The sequence below is a fragment of the Schistocerca nitens genome, chromosome 4 (assembly GCF_023898315.1).
Source record: "Schistocerca nitens isolate TAMUIC-IGC-003100 chromosome 4, iqSchNite1.1, whole genome shotgun sequence".
NCBI classification, from domain to species: domain Eukaryota; kingdom Metazoa; phylum Arthropoda; class Insecta; order Orthoptera; family Acrididae; genus Schistocerca; species Schistocerca nitens.
In genome coordinates this window covers 553,928,801-553,947,996 of record NC_064617.1, presented here as the reverse complement: position 1 = coordinate 553,947,996, position 19,196 = coordinate 553,928,801, and the positions used below count along the sequence as shown (strand labels likewise).

General features: G+C 42.1%; 1 protein-coding gene across 1 annotated transcript in view; it reads left to right on the top strand.

Annotated features, from left to right (window-relative positions):
- Positions 1 to 19,196, top strand: part of LOC126251854 (potassium voltage-gated channel protein Shab) — a 205,086-nt gene that overhangs the window by 34,291 nt on the left and 151,599 nt on the right. Inside the window, exons 2-3 of the mRNA XM_049952530.1 lie at positions 2,883 to 3,025; positions 11,977 to 12,469. Coding sequence (XP_049808487.1) covers positions 2,931 to 3,025; positions 11,977 to 12,469 — 588 coding nt within the window. The 5' untranslated portion in view covers positions 2,883 to 2,930. The remainder of the gene's footprint in view (positions 1 to 2,882; positions 3,026 to 11,976; positions 12,470 to 19,196) is intronic.

Here is a 19,196-nt window from a genome sequence, read left to right as displayed (position 1 = left end):
GGAGCACTGAAAGACCTGAGCCGAAACAAGGCCCCGGGAGTAGACAACATTCCATTAGAACTACTGACGGCCTTGGGAGAGCCAGTCCTGACAAAACTCTACCCTCTGGTGAGCAAGATGTATGAGACAGCCGAAGTACCCTCAGACTTCAAGAAGAATATAATAATTCCAATCCCAAAGAAAGCAGGTGTTGACAGATGTGAAAATTACCGAACTATCAGTTTAATAAGTCACAGCTGCAAAATACTGACACGAATTCTTTACAGACGAATGGAAAAAATGGTAGAAGCCGACATCGGGGAAGATCAGTTTGGATTCCGTAGAAATATTGGAACACGTGAGGCAATACTGACCTTACGACTTATCTTAGAAGAAAGATTAAGGAAAGGCAAACCTACGTTTCTAGCATTTGTAGACTTAGAGAAAGCTTTTGACAATGTTGACTGGAATACTCTCTTCCAAATTCTAAAGGTGGCAGGGGTAAAATACAGGGAGCGAAAGGCTATTTACAATTTGTACAGAAACCAGATGGCAGTTATAAGAGTCGAGGGGCATGAAAGGGAAGCAGTGGTTGGGAAGGGAGTGAGACAGGGTTGTAGCCTCTCCCCGATGTTATTCAATCTGTAAATTGAGCAAGCAGTAAAGGAAACAAAAGAAAAATTTGGAGTAGGTATTAAAATCCATGGAGAAGAAATAAAAACTTTGAGGTTCGCCGATGACATTGTAATTCTGTCAGAGACAGCAAAGGACTTGGAAGAGCAGTTGAACGGAATGGACATTGTCTTGAAAGGAGAATATAAGATGAACATCAACAAAAGCAAAACGAGGATCATGGAATGTAGTTGAATTAAGTCAGGTGATGCTGAGGGAATTATATTAGAAAATGAGATACTTAAAGCAGTAAAGGTGTTTTGCTATTTGGGGAGCAAAATAACTGCTCATGGTCGAAGTAGAGAGGATATAAAATGTTGACTGGCAATGGCAAGGAGAGCGTTTCTGAAGAAGAGAAATCTGTTAACATCGAGTATAGATTTAAGTGTCAGGAAGTCGTTTCTGAAAGTATTTGTATGGAGTGTAGCCATGTATGGAAGTGAAACATTGACGATAAATAGTTTGGACAGGAAGAGAATAGAAGCTTTCGAAATGTGGTGCTACAGAAGAATGCTGAAGATTAAATGGGTAGATCACATAAGTAATGAGGAGGTATTGAATAGAATTGGGGAGAAGAGGAGTTTGTGGCACAACTTGACGAGAAGAAGGGACCGGTTGGTAGGACATGTTCTGAGGCATCTAGGGATCACAAATTTAGCATTGGAGGGCAGCGTGGAGGGTAAAAATCGTAGAGGGAGACCAAGAGATGAATACACTAAACAGATTCAGAAGGATGTGGGTTGCAGTACGTACCGGGAGATGAAGAAACTTGCAAAGGATAGGGTAGCATGGAGAGCTGCATCAAACCAGTCTCAGGACTGAAGACCACAACAACAACAACTCATGTACTTTATACATGCTGTGACCGTGCTCCCTGTCTTCCAGATAGTGGAACTGACATTTACTTTGTCACACCCTATTGGACAAATCTCATATGTTAAATTCCTCCAATAACGAAAATTAAACATTTCCGAGTTATAGTGATTCTTATGTAATATTTAATATTTACAGCTTGCCAAGCTTCAAATCGTGTTTAGTTACAGAACAACTGGCAATAATTTGACGCCTTCCCTTCAGTTATGAAGTAAATGGTTAAAAATACTCACAACTTACAAGTAGTGACGTTATTTCTGTATACATCGGAATTAATTTTAGTCTATTTTATACAGATAAAATAATTTACTCTCAGCAGAAAGCTAAGTAAACACCATCTTTATTGTGGTCTAGATTTAATGGTTAGTATTTTAACACGACATACAGACCGATATTACGGTCATTAGCAAAGAACTTACATGCATTCGTAGTCATACATGAATGATAACGAAGTTCAAGAGCTCCACCGACTACATTTTGATTCAGCGGAGATGACAAGCACCGCACCTTAAAATGTGTCTGAATCTTCACCCCCCCCCCTTTCCCCCAATAAACGCACCATTTTGTTGAAGTAGCAATCCAGCCCAGCCCTCGTTCTTTATACTGATTATTTTTAATTGCTGCAATTCAATCCGTTGATAACAATTTTACGATGTATATGGACGTCTGGTGACTGCCTCATGATATGTTCCTACAAATATCGTCATGGAATCATTGTCCCGAATAAGGTGCCTTATTATTTCAATTATTTTAATGTATGTGATATTAATAAATGTCCTTTTCTGGGTATATTTCTTGTTAGTTTGAAATGTTTCTCTTAACAGTGATTGGTTATAAACAGTCTTGGTTGCAATTTTAGTTTTTTTTATTTTTCAACGACGCGTTTCGCCTTATTCAGGAATCTTCAGGTTATCTATTCTGGATGGACACGAGAGGCACCAAGATCTGCATAACGCGTTCCCGTTCACAGCAGCGAGTAACAGAGTAAGATGGCGGCTAACTTGAAGATACATAAATAAGGCGAAACGCGTTGTTGAAAAATAAAAAAACTAAAATTGCAACCAAGACTGTTTATAACCAATACTGTTAAGCACTGGTTTGCTGTATGCCACATTTGGATTGGAAGAATTTCTTAACAGTGAGTTCTATTTGCAGTTAACCTCAGCTTTTAATGTTAAATATTTCTTTAACTCATACAAAAAGTAAATCTGAAAATTTGATGGAACAGTTTTTTGTACGTTTTGCTTCACCCAAATAAAGATAAGCATTCTTATTTTCTTCCTAAGTTAGCTAGTATGCTGAAAAATGGATTTATCTCTGCTACTGTTGTGTGGCTCATAATACTGGTGTGGCATTAGGTGCGGTATGGGCCATTCGGATCGCCCCCACCGCCCCCGCCGCCCCCGATGCCGCCTCCGGTGCCACCGCCTCCGCAGCTCCTTGGCCGTGCGCACTCACGGTCCATGTCTTCGTTACCCCCCGAACCTTTCATGATTATGCGGTAAGAAATCTTATTACCTCATAAATAATATGAGCAGACTTTAGTGACCATTGCTATTAACACCTGTTTCATCAACTTGTTATAGATATGGACATATAATGCTCATTCTTTAATTATAGAAGCAGTAGAGCCAGTCGACTACAAGAGCGAGTCAAGAAGACATATCACTACATATTAAATGGAAGAGGTCAACACTACGCATTTGGGCTATCTATTAAGACATGTCTGGTTATGTATTGCGACTATAGTTATTTTAGGTTATGAACTTTACTAATACTTTGTAAAGAATTCTCTGACCTCCATTAATAATCCACGCACATTTCAAAACATAATTGGATTGAAGCAAATGTTGCAGTTATATTCATGCTTAATGTAAATCTTCGAAGTGAGCGCTCTCTTCTCATCAATCTTACACTGCTTTACGCTCTATTAATTTTTTTTATAGGGGGGGGAGGGGGGAGGGGCTAGACATAGACTCCCTTTATACCTTTATCTTCAATATATTATCTTAATGTAGTTCATTTTGAGGGTACGAGCTGACGGCTAATCTAACTATACGTCATTAATCCGTTGCACATAAAATATTGACTTCTTCGACGAAGTACCACGAAAAGTTTCAAGTCATAGTGCGCACTAGTCGTAGAACGTTCGACTGTCGAATTCCAATTAGACCTGGACGAAGGTAACGTTTACGTCTCAGAATATGAGGGAAAGTAACATGATTGCCAATCCTGCTTCTTGGTCTTCAAGTGCCCACTGTTTACAGAATTTTGGCTATGAACGTGGTAGTTTAGTCTTTGTCCACCGACGACCGGAAGCCGCTCTGAGATGAAACCTAAAATTAACGTTTTCCATTTACTGAGCTAAAAGATATATCTTCATCCACATCGAGTTCCGGTCAGTTATTTCACCTTCAAGCGTGAGCAGGAGAATTGTATATGACTCAGAATGGCTGATGACAAATCCTGTTTATTCAATTTTTCTCTTGTTGATGTATTTTCAATTTTGAACACTCTTAGTTTATTCTGAGCATTTCACTTCGGAGCCTGATTAGTCCCGGAGATTCTAAGTATGCAGTTGGGCCACACGTCAAAGACGTTAATTATTTCATTCTGGCCACAGTGAATGTACCTCCTTCCGTACGAGTACGAACAGCGATAGCTATTCATGTGCATATTCAGTGCACCTTATTTCAAATGAGCTTTCACATTCTGCATTACCGTTAGCCCTTAGGAATGTCATTTTCTCAACCTTTCAGTTCCACCATCTTCCAAAAGTATTGTGGCCTCAATTATGTCCGCCTTGCTGATAACTAAAAATAACGACATCATAACATAGTCTGTAAGAAAAGGTTAGTCGAGTGGAGCCAAGTCTTGAAATTGGCAACACCGGCAAGTTGGTGCGTTGCTAAAGTCGGAACCGGTGAACTTGGTAGAAAAATCAAAATCGCAGATGTACTAGAATTGACAGACATGTAAATACATCCACTCCTGTGAAACTTAAAGACCTTTATTACAAATTATCAATTGCAACAGGTACACTGTGCCATTGGCGTCCATATGTAAGAGGGGTGTAGTAGGAATTTGTTTAGCATTTGCACAACAGGGTAAATATAGACCAAATGGAGAAATGCGTCAATGCTTGTATTCCCACTGTACCTAACTGTGTAACCGTCGAACCTATCAAGTCTGTAAAGGGTGAGTTTACAGAACGGTATTCCAGTTTATGTGTTCACACCTATTGGACTCCATGCAATAAAGGCTGACTTTAAAGACTTACAGAAGATACCTGTGCTCTAATTTTAGCATGGGAAGTTCGTGAATTTTGCCAGGTGTAGCTTCGAGTGCTTAACCACTAATAACAATAATAATAAACATCTTACACATAGTTTTGATTCTTCAGCAGTAGCCAACGACGGATCGCTTTCCACTCCCTCCCACCATTTATAAATGTTCCATTAATTAAAAAAAAAATACGTCAAATATGACACATGCTGATTTGGGAATAAAGAATAGAAACCCTTCCACATCAGTATCGGTGTTTGATAATTTGTATAACCAATTATCAGTCCTACGTGCCCGGAAGGTGTCGGTTTTGACCACACATCAATCTGTATTAATATCTGTATAACTGAAAGTCTCAAATATATTACATGATTACCCAGTAAAGCAAAATGTAATCAATTTGGAGCGTGATGTCTGTGATCCGCAGTTAGAGATTTGTTAACATATGCGGCTAACGTTTGATTGTATGCCCTGTGTGTGATACTAAACATCGACATAGAGAGATAACGTAGCTGTATACTTGACATCTGGTACTTATGTCTTCCTGTTTAATTTGGAGTGAAATCTTCCTCCGCTCCAATTACTGCCCCTGATTGCTGACCAGAAAGTCTTTTTTTTCGAATGGTTGGTTCCTATGATTGCTGCGTGGCAGTGAAGAACCACAGAGAGCGTCTAAGATCAGTTAACGTAGACTTAAAATGTAGTTTCGCGAGGCAACATAGTAGATGAATCCCGCATACGGTGCGTATAATTATTGACGTATATAGATACGAAACGAGGGTCGCTATGCTTTCGACTATCTATTTTCGACTACTTTTCAAGGTCACACAAGCACCTAACTACTCCACCTGAAATACATGCTTGATAATCACAAGTACGAAACTTCTAAGGATATTTTGGCAGGTTAAAGAATAAGACAAGCAAATATTCTCATAAAGATACTTTATTAAGATCTACATATACATTCACACACAGAAAACAACCCTTTCCTTAGGTTTGTCTGGTGTGGTTTTAATAACATCCAGTTCAAATTTAAATCAATGTTGGAACCTTCTAATTCTTTGTATCCAGTACCTTTTACAGATCCAAAGAAAGCATATTCTGAAATTGTAATACATTTCTATTTTTTCCCTGTAAAATATGTTTTATGGCTTTAACAGTTACTTCCCTTATTTCCTGCAAATCTTCTAGCCGAGAGCGTTTGGGGGGTTTAATTTCACCTGTTGTTTCGTAGATGATACTATTGTTGCAACTCTTCACATCTTAGTCGGTGCAAAGTACTAGCTCTTCTGCTACACGCTTTTGCAGAATTTGCATGTGGATCTTAAGATTTACAACTTTTGCCACTGAGTATCCATTAAATGTAGTTATTCCGTTGGAGTCCGCCCCATTGGCTGAGTTGTCAGCTGGTCTGACTGACATGCAGTGAGCCCGAGTTCTACTCTCGGTCAGATCGGAGATTTGTCTCTAATGGACTGAGTGTTGTGTTGTCCTCATCATGATTTAATCATCGTCGAAACGCAAGTCGCCTATTGTGGCGTCAACTGGAAGGTCTTGCAGCTCATCAGCCAAATTTCCACGAGTGGGGCTCTCGATCATCAATACCATACGATGATTTCATTTCATTCGGTTGGTTTTCAGCTCTGCAAACGGCTTCTCTGTTTCTAAGTGTACGATGTCCAGACCGCCACATTCAGATACAATGTAACCAGTTTCTTTACCCTAATTCATGTGGGAACGGAGGTTTATAAGAAAATGTTCCATATAACCTATAAAATAGTAAACATTCTTAATTCGATTTCGGCCAGGACTCTGACACGTGACCAGTCTGCAGTGCTATTTACTGTAAATGCAAATATTTTATATTTCCCAGTCACAGCCAGATTTTCCCATACACTGTGTTCAAAGCAATTTGTAAACATCTCCTGCACATCTGCAAAGTCTTCTTCTTTCTCCAGTATCAGTTTTCCAGTAGCGCGATATGAAAGAAATTGGCACAGAGTTGAGTGGAGTGGTTTGTAAATACTGTTTTTCAGCGTTTATAACACTTAAACAGCCTTTCACGGGGTCAAATATACGATCCGTTCCATACCTAGCTGTAAGATTCTATTGTAGCGTAAACTGGTAAGTATCCTTTCATTTGCTAAGCTGCTACTTCTATACGTAGGAATATAGGGAGAAAAATAAACTCGCTGATTTGGCCATTGTCCACTTACCTCGAGTTGTTTTATTACGAGTGTAGTGCAATTTTTAAGAAACTCCTCGTTTGAATTCCGAGTGCTGTGGTATTCTCTCTCGAAACATACGAGCTGGAAAGTTCTGGCTGCACGTAACAGAGGCTAGCAGTGCGTGTACATGCCAGCGGTGTAGCTGACTGATATGCAAAAGGCTGCAAAGCGATTCATCAGTGCTGCTTCCGCATAATAACGACCTCACGGAAGCTGAATCGCAAAACATAACATGCTTGTGCATCTATCAAACAGCGATACTGACATGGACGTCCGCCTGCTTAGTTGAGTGGCTGACGCGTTTACCTACTATGCAGCAGGCCCGGGTTCGATTCCCAGCCGGTTTGGAGATTTTCTTTGTTCGTGGACTGTGTGTTGTGTTGTCCTCATCAGACTTTCATGATTACCGACACGCAAATCGCCCAATGTGACGTCACCTGAAATCAGACTTTTAACTCGCCGGCCGTACTTCCCCAGATGGGGCTTCCTGGTCATCAGTGCCACACGATCAGTTCATTTCATTTCACTGACATAGATGGTTCTCTACACGTCATTTCCAAATCACCATCTGACGTATTCATTTTAATAAAGGAGCATTCATTAATGGAAAGAGGAAGTGGAAATCAGTCCGTCGTTGGATACTGCCATACAACCAAGACTATGTGTAACATGTTCATTATTTTCACTAACGGTTATGCACACACAACTATACTTGGCAGAAATCGCCACTTTCCCGTTCCGAAATTAAAACTGACTACGCGGTAAGTATTGTCTTTAGCAATTAGTGCGACTTACTTGACAGGTGCGAGCGGGCGCAACGTGCTCGCGCGTTCGTTCAAAAAATGGTTCAAATGGCTCTGAGCACTATGGGATTTAACATCTGTGGTCATCAGTCCCCTAGAACTTAGAACTACTTAAACCTACCTAACCTAAGGACATCACACACATCCATGCCCGAGGCAGGATTCGAACCTGCGACCGTAGCAGTCGCGCGGTTCCGGACTGAGCGCCTAGAAACGCTAGACCACCGCGGCCGGCGCGCGTTCGTTGCCAGCCAGATACTGCAATACCGGGAAAAACGAGTTGCAGCTGTGTCCCTTCAACAAACTGGGGTACATGTACCCTTTTTTTTTTTTTTTTTTTTTTTTTTTTTTTTTGGAGAACAAGCGTCGGACATCGCAGAAATTCCAGTTCAGAAAATATCACAATCACAATCTGACTGCAGCAACACGAATTCTGATGGCTGGCTTCGTTCCCAGCAACTATCCGTCACTAAACAAAAAAGATGCCGCGGGCAGCTAATGCGAGTCCCATATGCAGAATGTGACTGGTTCCGTTTGGGTGGCGGTGGAGACTTGATACGGGCAAGACCGACTAGTGACTGCAGCCCGTCCAGCTGCTTTGAGAGCTCACCTCACACTGCTGCTTCCATACCAGTTGCATATCTTAATTTCACAGGGTTAGGCTAGCAAGTTATCATAACATAATTCAAGAATTCTGTCGTCAACTTCGTTAAGGATTTACAATATTCATTACACCTTATTACCACCAGAAGATCTCTCTCTCTCTCTCTCTCTCTCTCTCTCTCTCTCTCGCTCTCTCTCTCTCTCCCTCCCTCCCTCCCTCCCTATCATGCTCAGAATTCCCGTAGAATGTCGATCCTAACATTTGTTGATGGCCCAACGTGCAGGTCTGATCGTGTTCGTATAGTAAATGCTTGCTTCAAAGTAGGCCATATACCTGACACGTCATAGACATACGGTTCTTGAAGACTCATACGTCTAAAATTTTGGTTGTAGGATTTTCATGGCCGCAAGCTCCCTAAGCGTTTAGTGTACCTCTAATGATATGTAATATGGGTTGCACTGTGCCCTCAATACATTGCATTACACTGGAGCTAAGTGAATTCGAACGTGTAGAACTTCCTTTGTGTGTGTGCGTGCGTGTGTGTGTGTGTGTGTGTGTGTGTGTGTGTGTGTGTGTGTGTGTGTGTGTGCGCAATTCTATAAAACTTGAGTGGTGGTCATGTTCCAAAAATGGCTCCAAGCACTTTAGGTCTTAACATCTGGGGTCATAAGTCCCCTAGACTTTGAACTACTTAAACGAAACTAACCTAAGGACATCACACACATCCATGCCCGAGGCAGGATTCGAACCTGCGACCGTAGCAGCAGCGCGGTTCCGGACTGAAGCGCCTAGAACCGCTCGGCCACAGCGGCCGGCTGGTGGTCATGTCTTAATGTTCACAGACAATGCATCGACTCTTTGGTTGTTAGTAAAACTATCTTTCTTTATGCTAGAGGCAGTTCCCTAATCGTGTTAAAGGCAAATGTTCAAATGTGTGCGAAATCTTATGGGACTTAACTGCTAAGGTCATCAGTCCCTATGCTTACACACTACTTAATCTAAATTATCCTAAGGACAAACACACACACACCCATGCCCGAGGGAACACTCGAACCTCCGCCGGGACCAGCCGTGTTAAAGGCAGTCATGCAATTACGCCAAAGAGATTTACCTTAACGTCAGGCAAGTAATTCTACCAATTCTTCTTTTACGCTTGCATTTTGGTCAATTCCACCACATTTTATGGCTGGTCACACTTGAAAAGGGCGACATGTCGACATACTAACGTCATTTTTGGTGTATACGTATAGTGAATATCTTAAGCAAATACCCATAATTTAATCGTCTCATCACAGAGCATAGACCAAACGTGGAGAGCAAATTGCCTAAGAGCAGTGAAGACCTACAACTACTGCCTGAGAGTAATGGCGCATGACTGATGAATAATTCAAATCGCTTGGTTACTTTTGTATACAGGCTACGATGTCACGTTGTCATTTGCTCTTATTCGAGTACTGTTTGGGCGAAGATCTACACATAATGTCAGGCAGCTATTTGCTTACGTTGCACACATTTTTTTCTGCAAAAATTGATGGACTTTACCCAGTAAGCAGATACACACATGCACGCACAGACACACACACAGACACAGACGCACATACTCACACACCCATCCGCATAAAGTGCTCAATTGTGTTGACTGGCACTCCTGTATGTTGATGAATCCTATCAGTTTCCTTTACCAGTTTCCATATCTGGTTCCCTACCAGTTTACCAGCTCTACAGCCACTGTTAATAGTTTCTAGATTTGACACCATTCGACTATCATTTGTAGACTATGTTACGACATCATTATTTTTATACTTTTCAAGCAACTTACCTCAGTGTATGTACGAGCGGTGTATGTATGTTGCATGTATGTATACTTGGTGTGAATGGGACATGGGGGAAATAACTGTTTTTTTGTCTTTATTTACATATATAAATTTATTTACATTATTTAGAATCATTGCGTTATAGCACTGTATTTTGTAAAAATCAGTCTTCTATAAGCCTTTCAATTCACCCTATATTGCAACATTCCCAACAGTTGTGAAGACATACGTCGGGATACCATCCGTACCGACTCGATAGGTTCGAGTGTTACAGACATTCATAAGTATGCCCCCAGCACATATGGACGCCAGTGGCACAATCTAACTGTTACGCTTGATAACACATAGTACAGGTCTTAAAGTTTCACAGGAACGTATTTATTTCCGAATCATCATTTTTTATTTATTTATTTTTTTTTTTGCGATTCATCTGCATTTCTGGTCTTCTCTACCAAATTACCGATTCGGCAACCTAACAAATTGCCAATTTTACCAGCTTCCAGATTTGGCGCCACTGAGCTACCACTTTTTAGAGACTGTGCTATGACGTCTTTATTTTTTAATAGTGTAGAGGTATCTTACTGCAACCTATGTCCAGTGCCTTTGCAGATTTGACGTCATATCAAATTGCTATTTTTTGTACCAATTTGCCTGTTGTTGACCAAGTCCTACCAATTTCTGGATCTGGTGCCACCCGACTAACATTTTGCAGACTACTCCATTACGTCGTTGGTTTTATACTGTCAAAGTATCTCGACCCACTGTTTTCTTACTCTGCTTCTGGCTGAGCGACTGATCCTCTCACGTAGGCATAGGCCTCGAATGAAGAACCTCATCATTTATATATAATATAGGTACTTCTGAGCACTAAATTAAGTATGGACGTTAACATGAAATTACCAATGTGTGTGTCACATGAGTCACCGACGTTACACCGATATGATGTATGTGTGACGTCGTCAGATCGTTTGGACACTTTTGAACAAAAAATAATAATTTCTTATAACAAATACCGAGTACTGGGTAAAATGGTGATAATATTGCGCGAAAGTAGTGGGGGCCCCTTCATCCTCGAAGTAGAGACAATTGTGACACTCTCATGATCGAATTAAAGTCGCTTGACTGGACTTGCGCGCCATTAGGAGACAGCTTTATGACGTTGACGGGTGAGGGTGGGGGGGGGGGGGCGTAGGTAGCCGGGGTTACAGGTGGCCTTCACACGGAAATGACGCGACGATGTCGGGAGGGAGAATGGGCTTGGTGCAGTGTAATCTAGTTCTCTCCTTGCGTCCCTACTTGTTTTAACACATCAGTACACCAGGGAATAACGTCTACGGTACTTGAGGGAGCTGTTGAGAATCGAAACTGAAGGGGTAGACAGGTTGGAATGTATCCAACAAATACTTGACCCTCAGGTAAAGAGGTTGGCACAACAGAGGAATTCATGGTGGTCCACATCAAATCAAGCAGAAATCCGATTTAAAAAAAGAAAACTAAGTTAGGAATCTTAATGCGATTCTTTGCTGAACTGTAACAAAAGAAGGCGAAGGAGAACGCCAGTTTTTGTTGTTTTCATTGTCACACGATTACGGAAGCTATTGAATTTGTCCTGCCCTATAATTTATGTTCTTCTTAATGATGTTTACTGGTGTCTCGAAGTAGGTACCTTTAGTAGCAGGGGGCGTACGTGCCGTATAAGTGGCAGTCGGTGCCCGCAGGTCGAAGGCGCTGAACCGGAGGGTGTGCATCAACGTGGGCGGCGTGAAGCACGAGGTCCTGTGGCGGACGCTGGAGCGCCTGCCGCACACGCGCCTCGGCCGCCTGCGCGACTGCAACACGCACGAGGCCATCTCCGAGCTCTGCGACGACTACTCGCTCGTCGACAACGAGTACTTCTTCGACCGCCACCCCAAGTCCTTCAGCTCCATCCTCAACTTCTACCGCACGGGGAAGCTGCATCTCGTCGACGAGATGTGCGTCCTGGCGTTCAGCGACGACCTCGAGTACTGGGGCGTCGACGAGCTGTACCTCGAGTCGTGCTGCCAGCACAAGTACCACCAGCGGAAGGAGCACGTGCACGAGGAGATGCGGAAGGAGGCCGAGTCGCTGCGGCAGCGCGAGGAGGAGGAGTTCGGTGAGGGCAAGTGCGCGCAGTACCAGAAGTTCCTGTGGGACCTGCTCGAGAAGCCCACCACGTCCATCGCCGCCAGGGTGAGTCGGGCAGCGCGCTGCCGCGCCTCCACGCCGCTCCACCACACCAGGGTTCTCACAAAAAGTGGAGGTTCTCTTGGCTGCAACACTGTACAACATTCTCTCGCGTACACTTTCACAATACAACAGATACACACACATTTTCTGTGAGTATTTTCTGCTTCAAACGACTCTATTTTCCATATAAGCCCTGTCTGCAAACACATAACTGCATCAATAGGTCACTCAGTCGTTCTTTAGACGTACGGTGGTCTATAGGGCTCATATCCCCTTCTTTCATTTATTCATACCACATCACTTCGCTAGTACATAAAACAAGATGAGTCGTTCACACGACCCAGCAGACGTTTATTAGATGAAACCAACTCTCGATAAGGGGAAAATTTTTTTCGAGTATTTATTCCTGCGAGGAATCATATATCTTGTGACACACGTATTATTCCTCAAGAAGGCTACAAGTGCTCTAGTTTTATAGATTTTTCACCTAGAGTTATCTGATCCCCTGAAAAATCATCATATCTTTTTTTTGCGGTCATTATTTTTTAATCATATTAGTTGGGTATTTTAAAGAGAGTTTTTTTTCCAACAGGAAAAGTTCATAAGGAAAGCGTGTAGAACTGTTTTTGTTCCAGTTGTCAGAAATTTCTATTAAACGTCATCGTCAATGACGTTTATTCTTCAGCTAACTGAAGTTAATTCGTCCACCATTACAAAAAAGTGGCAATGTAACAAGGGACATAATTCCTTGATAAAATTATAAATGAGAGAATAGATCGAGAAGTACTACTTGAATTTAATAAATACCAAGAAAATAAGTTGTACGTTAAATGGAAAAAATTTCCATTCTAGTGTTAATTTAGGAGGGAAACAAAAATACATGTGTGACGGTTTTCATTTGTGAAGTTTGTTGCTTCAGACATGAGCTCTATCATCCGTATATTTGGGTCGGATACAGACTAGCCGGACCTTGAGCTGAAAGAAAAACGCTCGTTTTGTTAATTAAGCTTAATATACTTAATTTTGTAACAGGTAATACAAGTGCGAAAAATAAACATATCCTATCCTCTATTCCAAATGCAAACGGAAACCTTCGAACATCACATTAGAGATGAAGTCACATATAAGGAAAGTTATATATAGCTATGACACTCCATATTATTACAAGTAAATGGAGCGTATTTGCTGCTGTCTTTGCCTATCAAAATTAAAATTATTCGTGATGTTAACTTCACATAACACTAAATTAATTAGAATAGCCATGTTAGAAAACAAGGAGCAACGTGTGTAGCGCTACGTCGTCATATCGTCGGAATTATCCATTCTAAAATCAAAATGCCACTCTGGTGAGAAGTTCCAATGAAGTGTACTTTACCTGACGGTATAGCTAAAAGTACAGATATTAGAGGAAAGTTTGGTGTTCAGAAAAAAATCGTGCATTCACATCGGAACAGTTATACCAATAACTACTGAAACTGAGAACAAGATATCAAGCTATAAACCAATTGATATTAATGAAATAATCTGACGCACCGAGAAACTTTCTCAACATTAGGAAATCATGCCAAAACGAGCAACTAAATAAAAGATACTTTAATAAAAACTGTTGCTACAACATGACGGCATTTATAGGTTTTTACTCTATCAAGCTGCACTTGTGATGGGTGTATGAAGAAGGCAACATACAGAAATTCTTGTAAAGACGTTTTATGTGCTTCATAAAGTAATGCGCTGGTGAGGGGAAGGTAAAACGGTGCGCAATAGTTTCAGTACAAACTCGGAAATGCGGTTCGCACAGAATGCTGACACACTATAGCAGTAAGGACACCAGTTGCTGACTCGAATTTCCTGGTATATCCATAAATTGTGGTCTACCTATTTGTGGCGGGAATGGAGAACACCAAGGAGACAAGGGCTGTAGCAAACCTGCTGTTATTGTCTACATGCCATTGAAAATCATGGGCGATCTTAACTGTTTCGAGTTGCGAGCATTCACAACAGTCACCACTAAACGAGGAAAACACAAATCCTCAATCGTTCCTTACGTTCCAAAAGCTCCCGAGGCGTATTTCGGCCACACGGAGATCGCCTAGATGTTGCAGCGTATCTGCTGTGCATTACGTCTACTCTGTATGACAAATTCCGCTTCTTTCCTTGCCTACCGATTAGCATATGTGCAGCTAGGGAAGTGGTTAAGACTTTGGACTCGTATTCGAGAGAAATAGTTTCCACCTACCTGTATGACTCTGATCTAGGTTTTCAGTAGATTCGCATAGTTAGTGCAGACGAATCCTGCATCTTCTGTTTCGACAAATTAATATTCTCACCCAAAAGAGCTTTAATTCGGTCTGTCGTTAAAAAGACACTGATAGGATATTACACCTGCATCATAATACCAAAAAAATCAACAGTTAGACAGGGAAAAGGGCGATGTCGATTGCTCGTTGTTATCCGCACAGCCAGTGTGGAAAAAAGAGAAACGGCTGCGAAATTCAGTACTCAGTTCCTTTGTATGTTTTCTGCTGAAATGCAGTACTGTGTTCCCCTTGCAGGTTCAAATAGTCTTGTGATTGTGATGCTCACGTTAGTAATTAGCTGCGGACATAATTTTGCGTCTTATAAGAAAAATCAGAAAAGAATAGATAGTGCGACGAAAACTAATCGTAACAGCTACGTTAGGGGCCATAATTGTCGTCCACAGAGCAACTGGCAACGGCGGATCCAGCAACAGAGGCTGTCAAGTATAGTCTCTCACTGGTTGTTATGGTTGTGAGTCACTTTGTTATTCTGATCCGCGTAGAGACTGTAATCTTTCCACTTAATCTCCGCTGAAAATTCATGCATCGGCCATTTGCTGTGATAAAGTTGATTGCCAGCTCACTATAATTACAACACTTTACTTGCATAAGGTACTTTTTTCGGTCTGTGGTGATGCATGTCAGCTCGTTATTCAAAGTTTCCAATGAGTGACGACATTCACTAACCGACCGTCCGATGTCGCATTTTAGGATAACTGGATTAATGTCCCCAGCTTACCTCCGGATTTAGGTTTTACATGCTTTTTGTAAATGTCTTACGTACAATATCAGGATATTACCTACCCCATCCCAGTCCAATATGGCAAGGCGTTCCGTCTCTAATATCCTCCTGCTGGACGAGACGGAAAATCTTGAATTTCTTTCCTGTCCATTGATGGTGACTGAAAGATTACCTGACCAAAACGAGCATCGTAACCGGTTTATCGATAATTTAAAAGGAAAACCATAATAGCTCAGTGGCTATGGTCGAAAAATTCACAGTTCATTGACCTTTCAGCTTTTCTATGGCCAACATATTCTGAGGTGACAAAATTGATGGGATACCTCGTAATATCGTGTGGGATATCCTTTTGTTCGGCGTAGTGGAGCAACTGTACGGGCAATGTACTCAACAAGTCCTTGGAAGTCCCTTGCAGAAATACTGAGCCTCGCTGCCTCTATAGCCGTCCGAAATTGCGAAAGTATTGCCGGTGCACGATTTTGTGCATGAACTGACCTCTTGAGTATATCCTATAAATGTTCTATGTGATTCGTGTAGGGCGATCTCGGTGGCTAAAACAGTCGCTCGACTTGTCCAGAATATTCTTCAAACCAGTCACGTACAGTTGTGTTCCTGCGACACGGCGCATTGTCATTCATAACAGATCAAAATGGTTCAAATGGCTCTGAGCACAATGGGACTTAACATCTGAGGTCATCAGTCCCCTAGAACTTAGAACTACTTAAACCTAACTAACCTAAGGACATCACACACATCCATGCCCGAGGCAGGATTCGAGCCTGCAACCGTAGCAGTCGCGCAGTTCCGGACTGAAGCGCCTAGAACCGCTCGGCCACCGCGGCCGGCCATAATAGATCCATCGTTGTTAGGGAACATGACGTCTATAAATGAAAATGGTCTCCAAGTAGCCGAATATGCAGAGGACCTAGTCCATTTCACGTAAACACAGCCTACACCATTATGAAACTACCACCAGCTTGCACAGTGCTTTGTTGACAAATTGGATCCGCAACTTCGTGAGGCCTGCGCCACTCTTGAAATCTTCAATGAGACCTTACCAACCGAAATCGGGACTCATCTCATCAGGCCACTGTTTTCCAGTCGTCTAGAGCCCAACCGACATGGTAACGAGCGCAGCAGATGCGCTGCAGACGATGTCCTGCTGTTACCAAAGCCATTGCCTGCTGCCTTCGCCACACTGTCCTAACGGATACGTTCGTCGTACGCCCCACGTTGATTTCTGCGATTGTTTCACGCAATGTTGGTTGTCTGTTAGCAATGACAACTCTACGCAAACGCCTCTACTCTTGGTCGTCAAGTGAACGTCGTTGGCCACTATGTTGTCCATGGCGAGACGCAATGCCTGAAATCTGATATTCTCAGCACACTCTTGATACTGTCGACCTCGGGATATTGAATTCCCTAACGATTTCCGAAGTGAAATGTCCTATAGGTCTAGCTCCAGCTACCATTCCGCGTTCTACGTCTGTTAATTCTTGTCGTGCGGCCACAATAATGTTGGACATCTTTTCACATGAATCACCTGAGTACAAATGACAGTTCCGCTAACGCGCTGCCCTTTTGTATCTTGGGTACGCGGCACTACCGCCATCTGTATATGTGCATACCTCTATCCAATGACTTTTGTCACCTCAGTGTATCTGAGACGTTCCACACGGGCCGGCCGGAGTGGCCTTGAGGTTCTAGCCGCTGCACTCTAGAGCCGAGCGATCGCTACGGTCGCAGGTTCGAATCCTGCCTCGGGCATGGATGTGTGTGACGTCCTTAGGTTAGCTAGGTTTAATTAGTTCTAAGTTCTAGGCGACTGATGACCTCAGAAATTAAGTCGCATAGTGCTCAGAGCCATTTGAACCATATCGTTCCACACGATTCTCAACGTGAATCTAGACAGCAGAATTTTGAAACTTCTGGAAAATTTAAGATGTCCATCTGACATTTACGAAACAAGTTCCAAAAACACGTCTTCTTCTTGCAAAATGGACAAGCGGCTTTGTTCATTTGCTTCGTTAACGCCCTGGCTCCCAGTACAGGGGCTGCTGCGGCGAAGCCAGAAAACAGCTGCCTAGCGACGCGTCGACGCTAACCGCTGCGAGCGTAATCCTCGCCCATCCAATTACAACAGTAGCCGCGCAATTCAGCGGCGGCGCCAGAGCGGCGGCAGAACTCGTTTAATGCGCCCCGCACATGCCGCTGCCGGATTACTCTTCGTCCTCGGCCGAACTGGCGAGTTACGTGCTGTCAGGCTGCCGAAAGATATGTGAGCGATCGTATACACACTGCCTACAACTTCCATTTTCGCCTCACTGTGCTCCAGTTTCCTTTCCTGCTCGCGCGCTTCCGTCTCCTTTTTTCTGAACGGCTGTGCACTTTCTAGTGTTTTCCCTCAATGTCTCTTAGAGGGATTCACATAGAACGAGCGAAATAATGGGAATGCCATAAAAAGCTACTTCAGTCTCACCATCAGGTTATGCGCATTTAAAGTGAATAAGGGTGCACCGTAAGACAAACACTTATTTCTCTGCGTATGCTTCAGGTCAGTGCCCCTTCTCCATTATTTTTTTCGAGAACATGTTTCGTTCCTTCAGTACAATTCTGGAAGGTCTGGTAAATACCCGCCTACGATTTCCAGAGCCTCTTCATTTGATTCAAAAAGTTTCCAGTCCCAAATTTCTCTTGATGTGGGCGTAAGTTGAATTCAAAATGTGCCGCACCTGTTGAAAATTATAAATCTTCCACATTTTCCACTTCAAATAACTTAGCTTTCCTCTTTTCAGAGGCCGTTTACATGCCAGTGACTAATGATTAAAAATATTTGACTAACGGTTAAAAACATCCTTTTATACAATTGTTCTTTCATTATTCAAATTGTTCAGACGACGTGCATGATATCCATTCGTTACAATTTCCCTTACTGTAAGAAGACCAGCACGAAGAAACCTCTCTGCATCCCAAAACAATGTTTGTAATCATTACTGAAAATGAAAAAGACTTTCCTGTTTTTTACACAGCGTCATATTGCGTTGATTGTTGTTCTTTTTATTGCTTCTGGTGGTGGACTAGGTCCGACGCTGAGTAAGCTATCGGGGTCAGAACCAGTTAGTCCTATTAAAACGATTCGAACTCGTTTAAGAGATGTGAGACACTAATCTTTCTCATTCTCAATCCATCGCAGGTTGTTCTTACTAGAACCATTTCAAAATAGGGTGTTGGATAAATTTGTATATTTCATTTGCGTAGTGGGAAATTGAAAACTAGAAGATGAGCAAGGTAAGATGATTTCATATCACTCCCTTTACTTTAGAAATCATAACGAAAATTTTTAGATAGATAAAGCAAGAAAAGGCCAAAGGAGCACGTATTAGCCGGATATAACTGAACCACATTCGTCTTGCTGAAGTAATTCCAATGATTGCCACTACAGCAACTGAACTTCAACAATTAATGGTACAACTCAGTAGAACAAGTCGAAAGCAGACCTCAAAATAATTTATAAAAAGACTCATGGAAGAGCAAAACTGAGCGGACGGAAAAGTACAAATGCCCTGGAGTGCTTTTGATAAACCAAATAGGATTTAAAAAACTAAGTTTGCGTTCTGACGGAAACTGAAAGTTTGCAGTTAGTATGTAGTTCATCAGTCCAAAAAGTTTTGAGACTGGATTAATAAAAAGT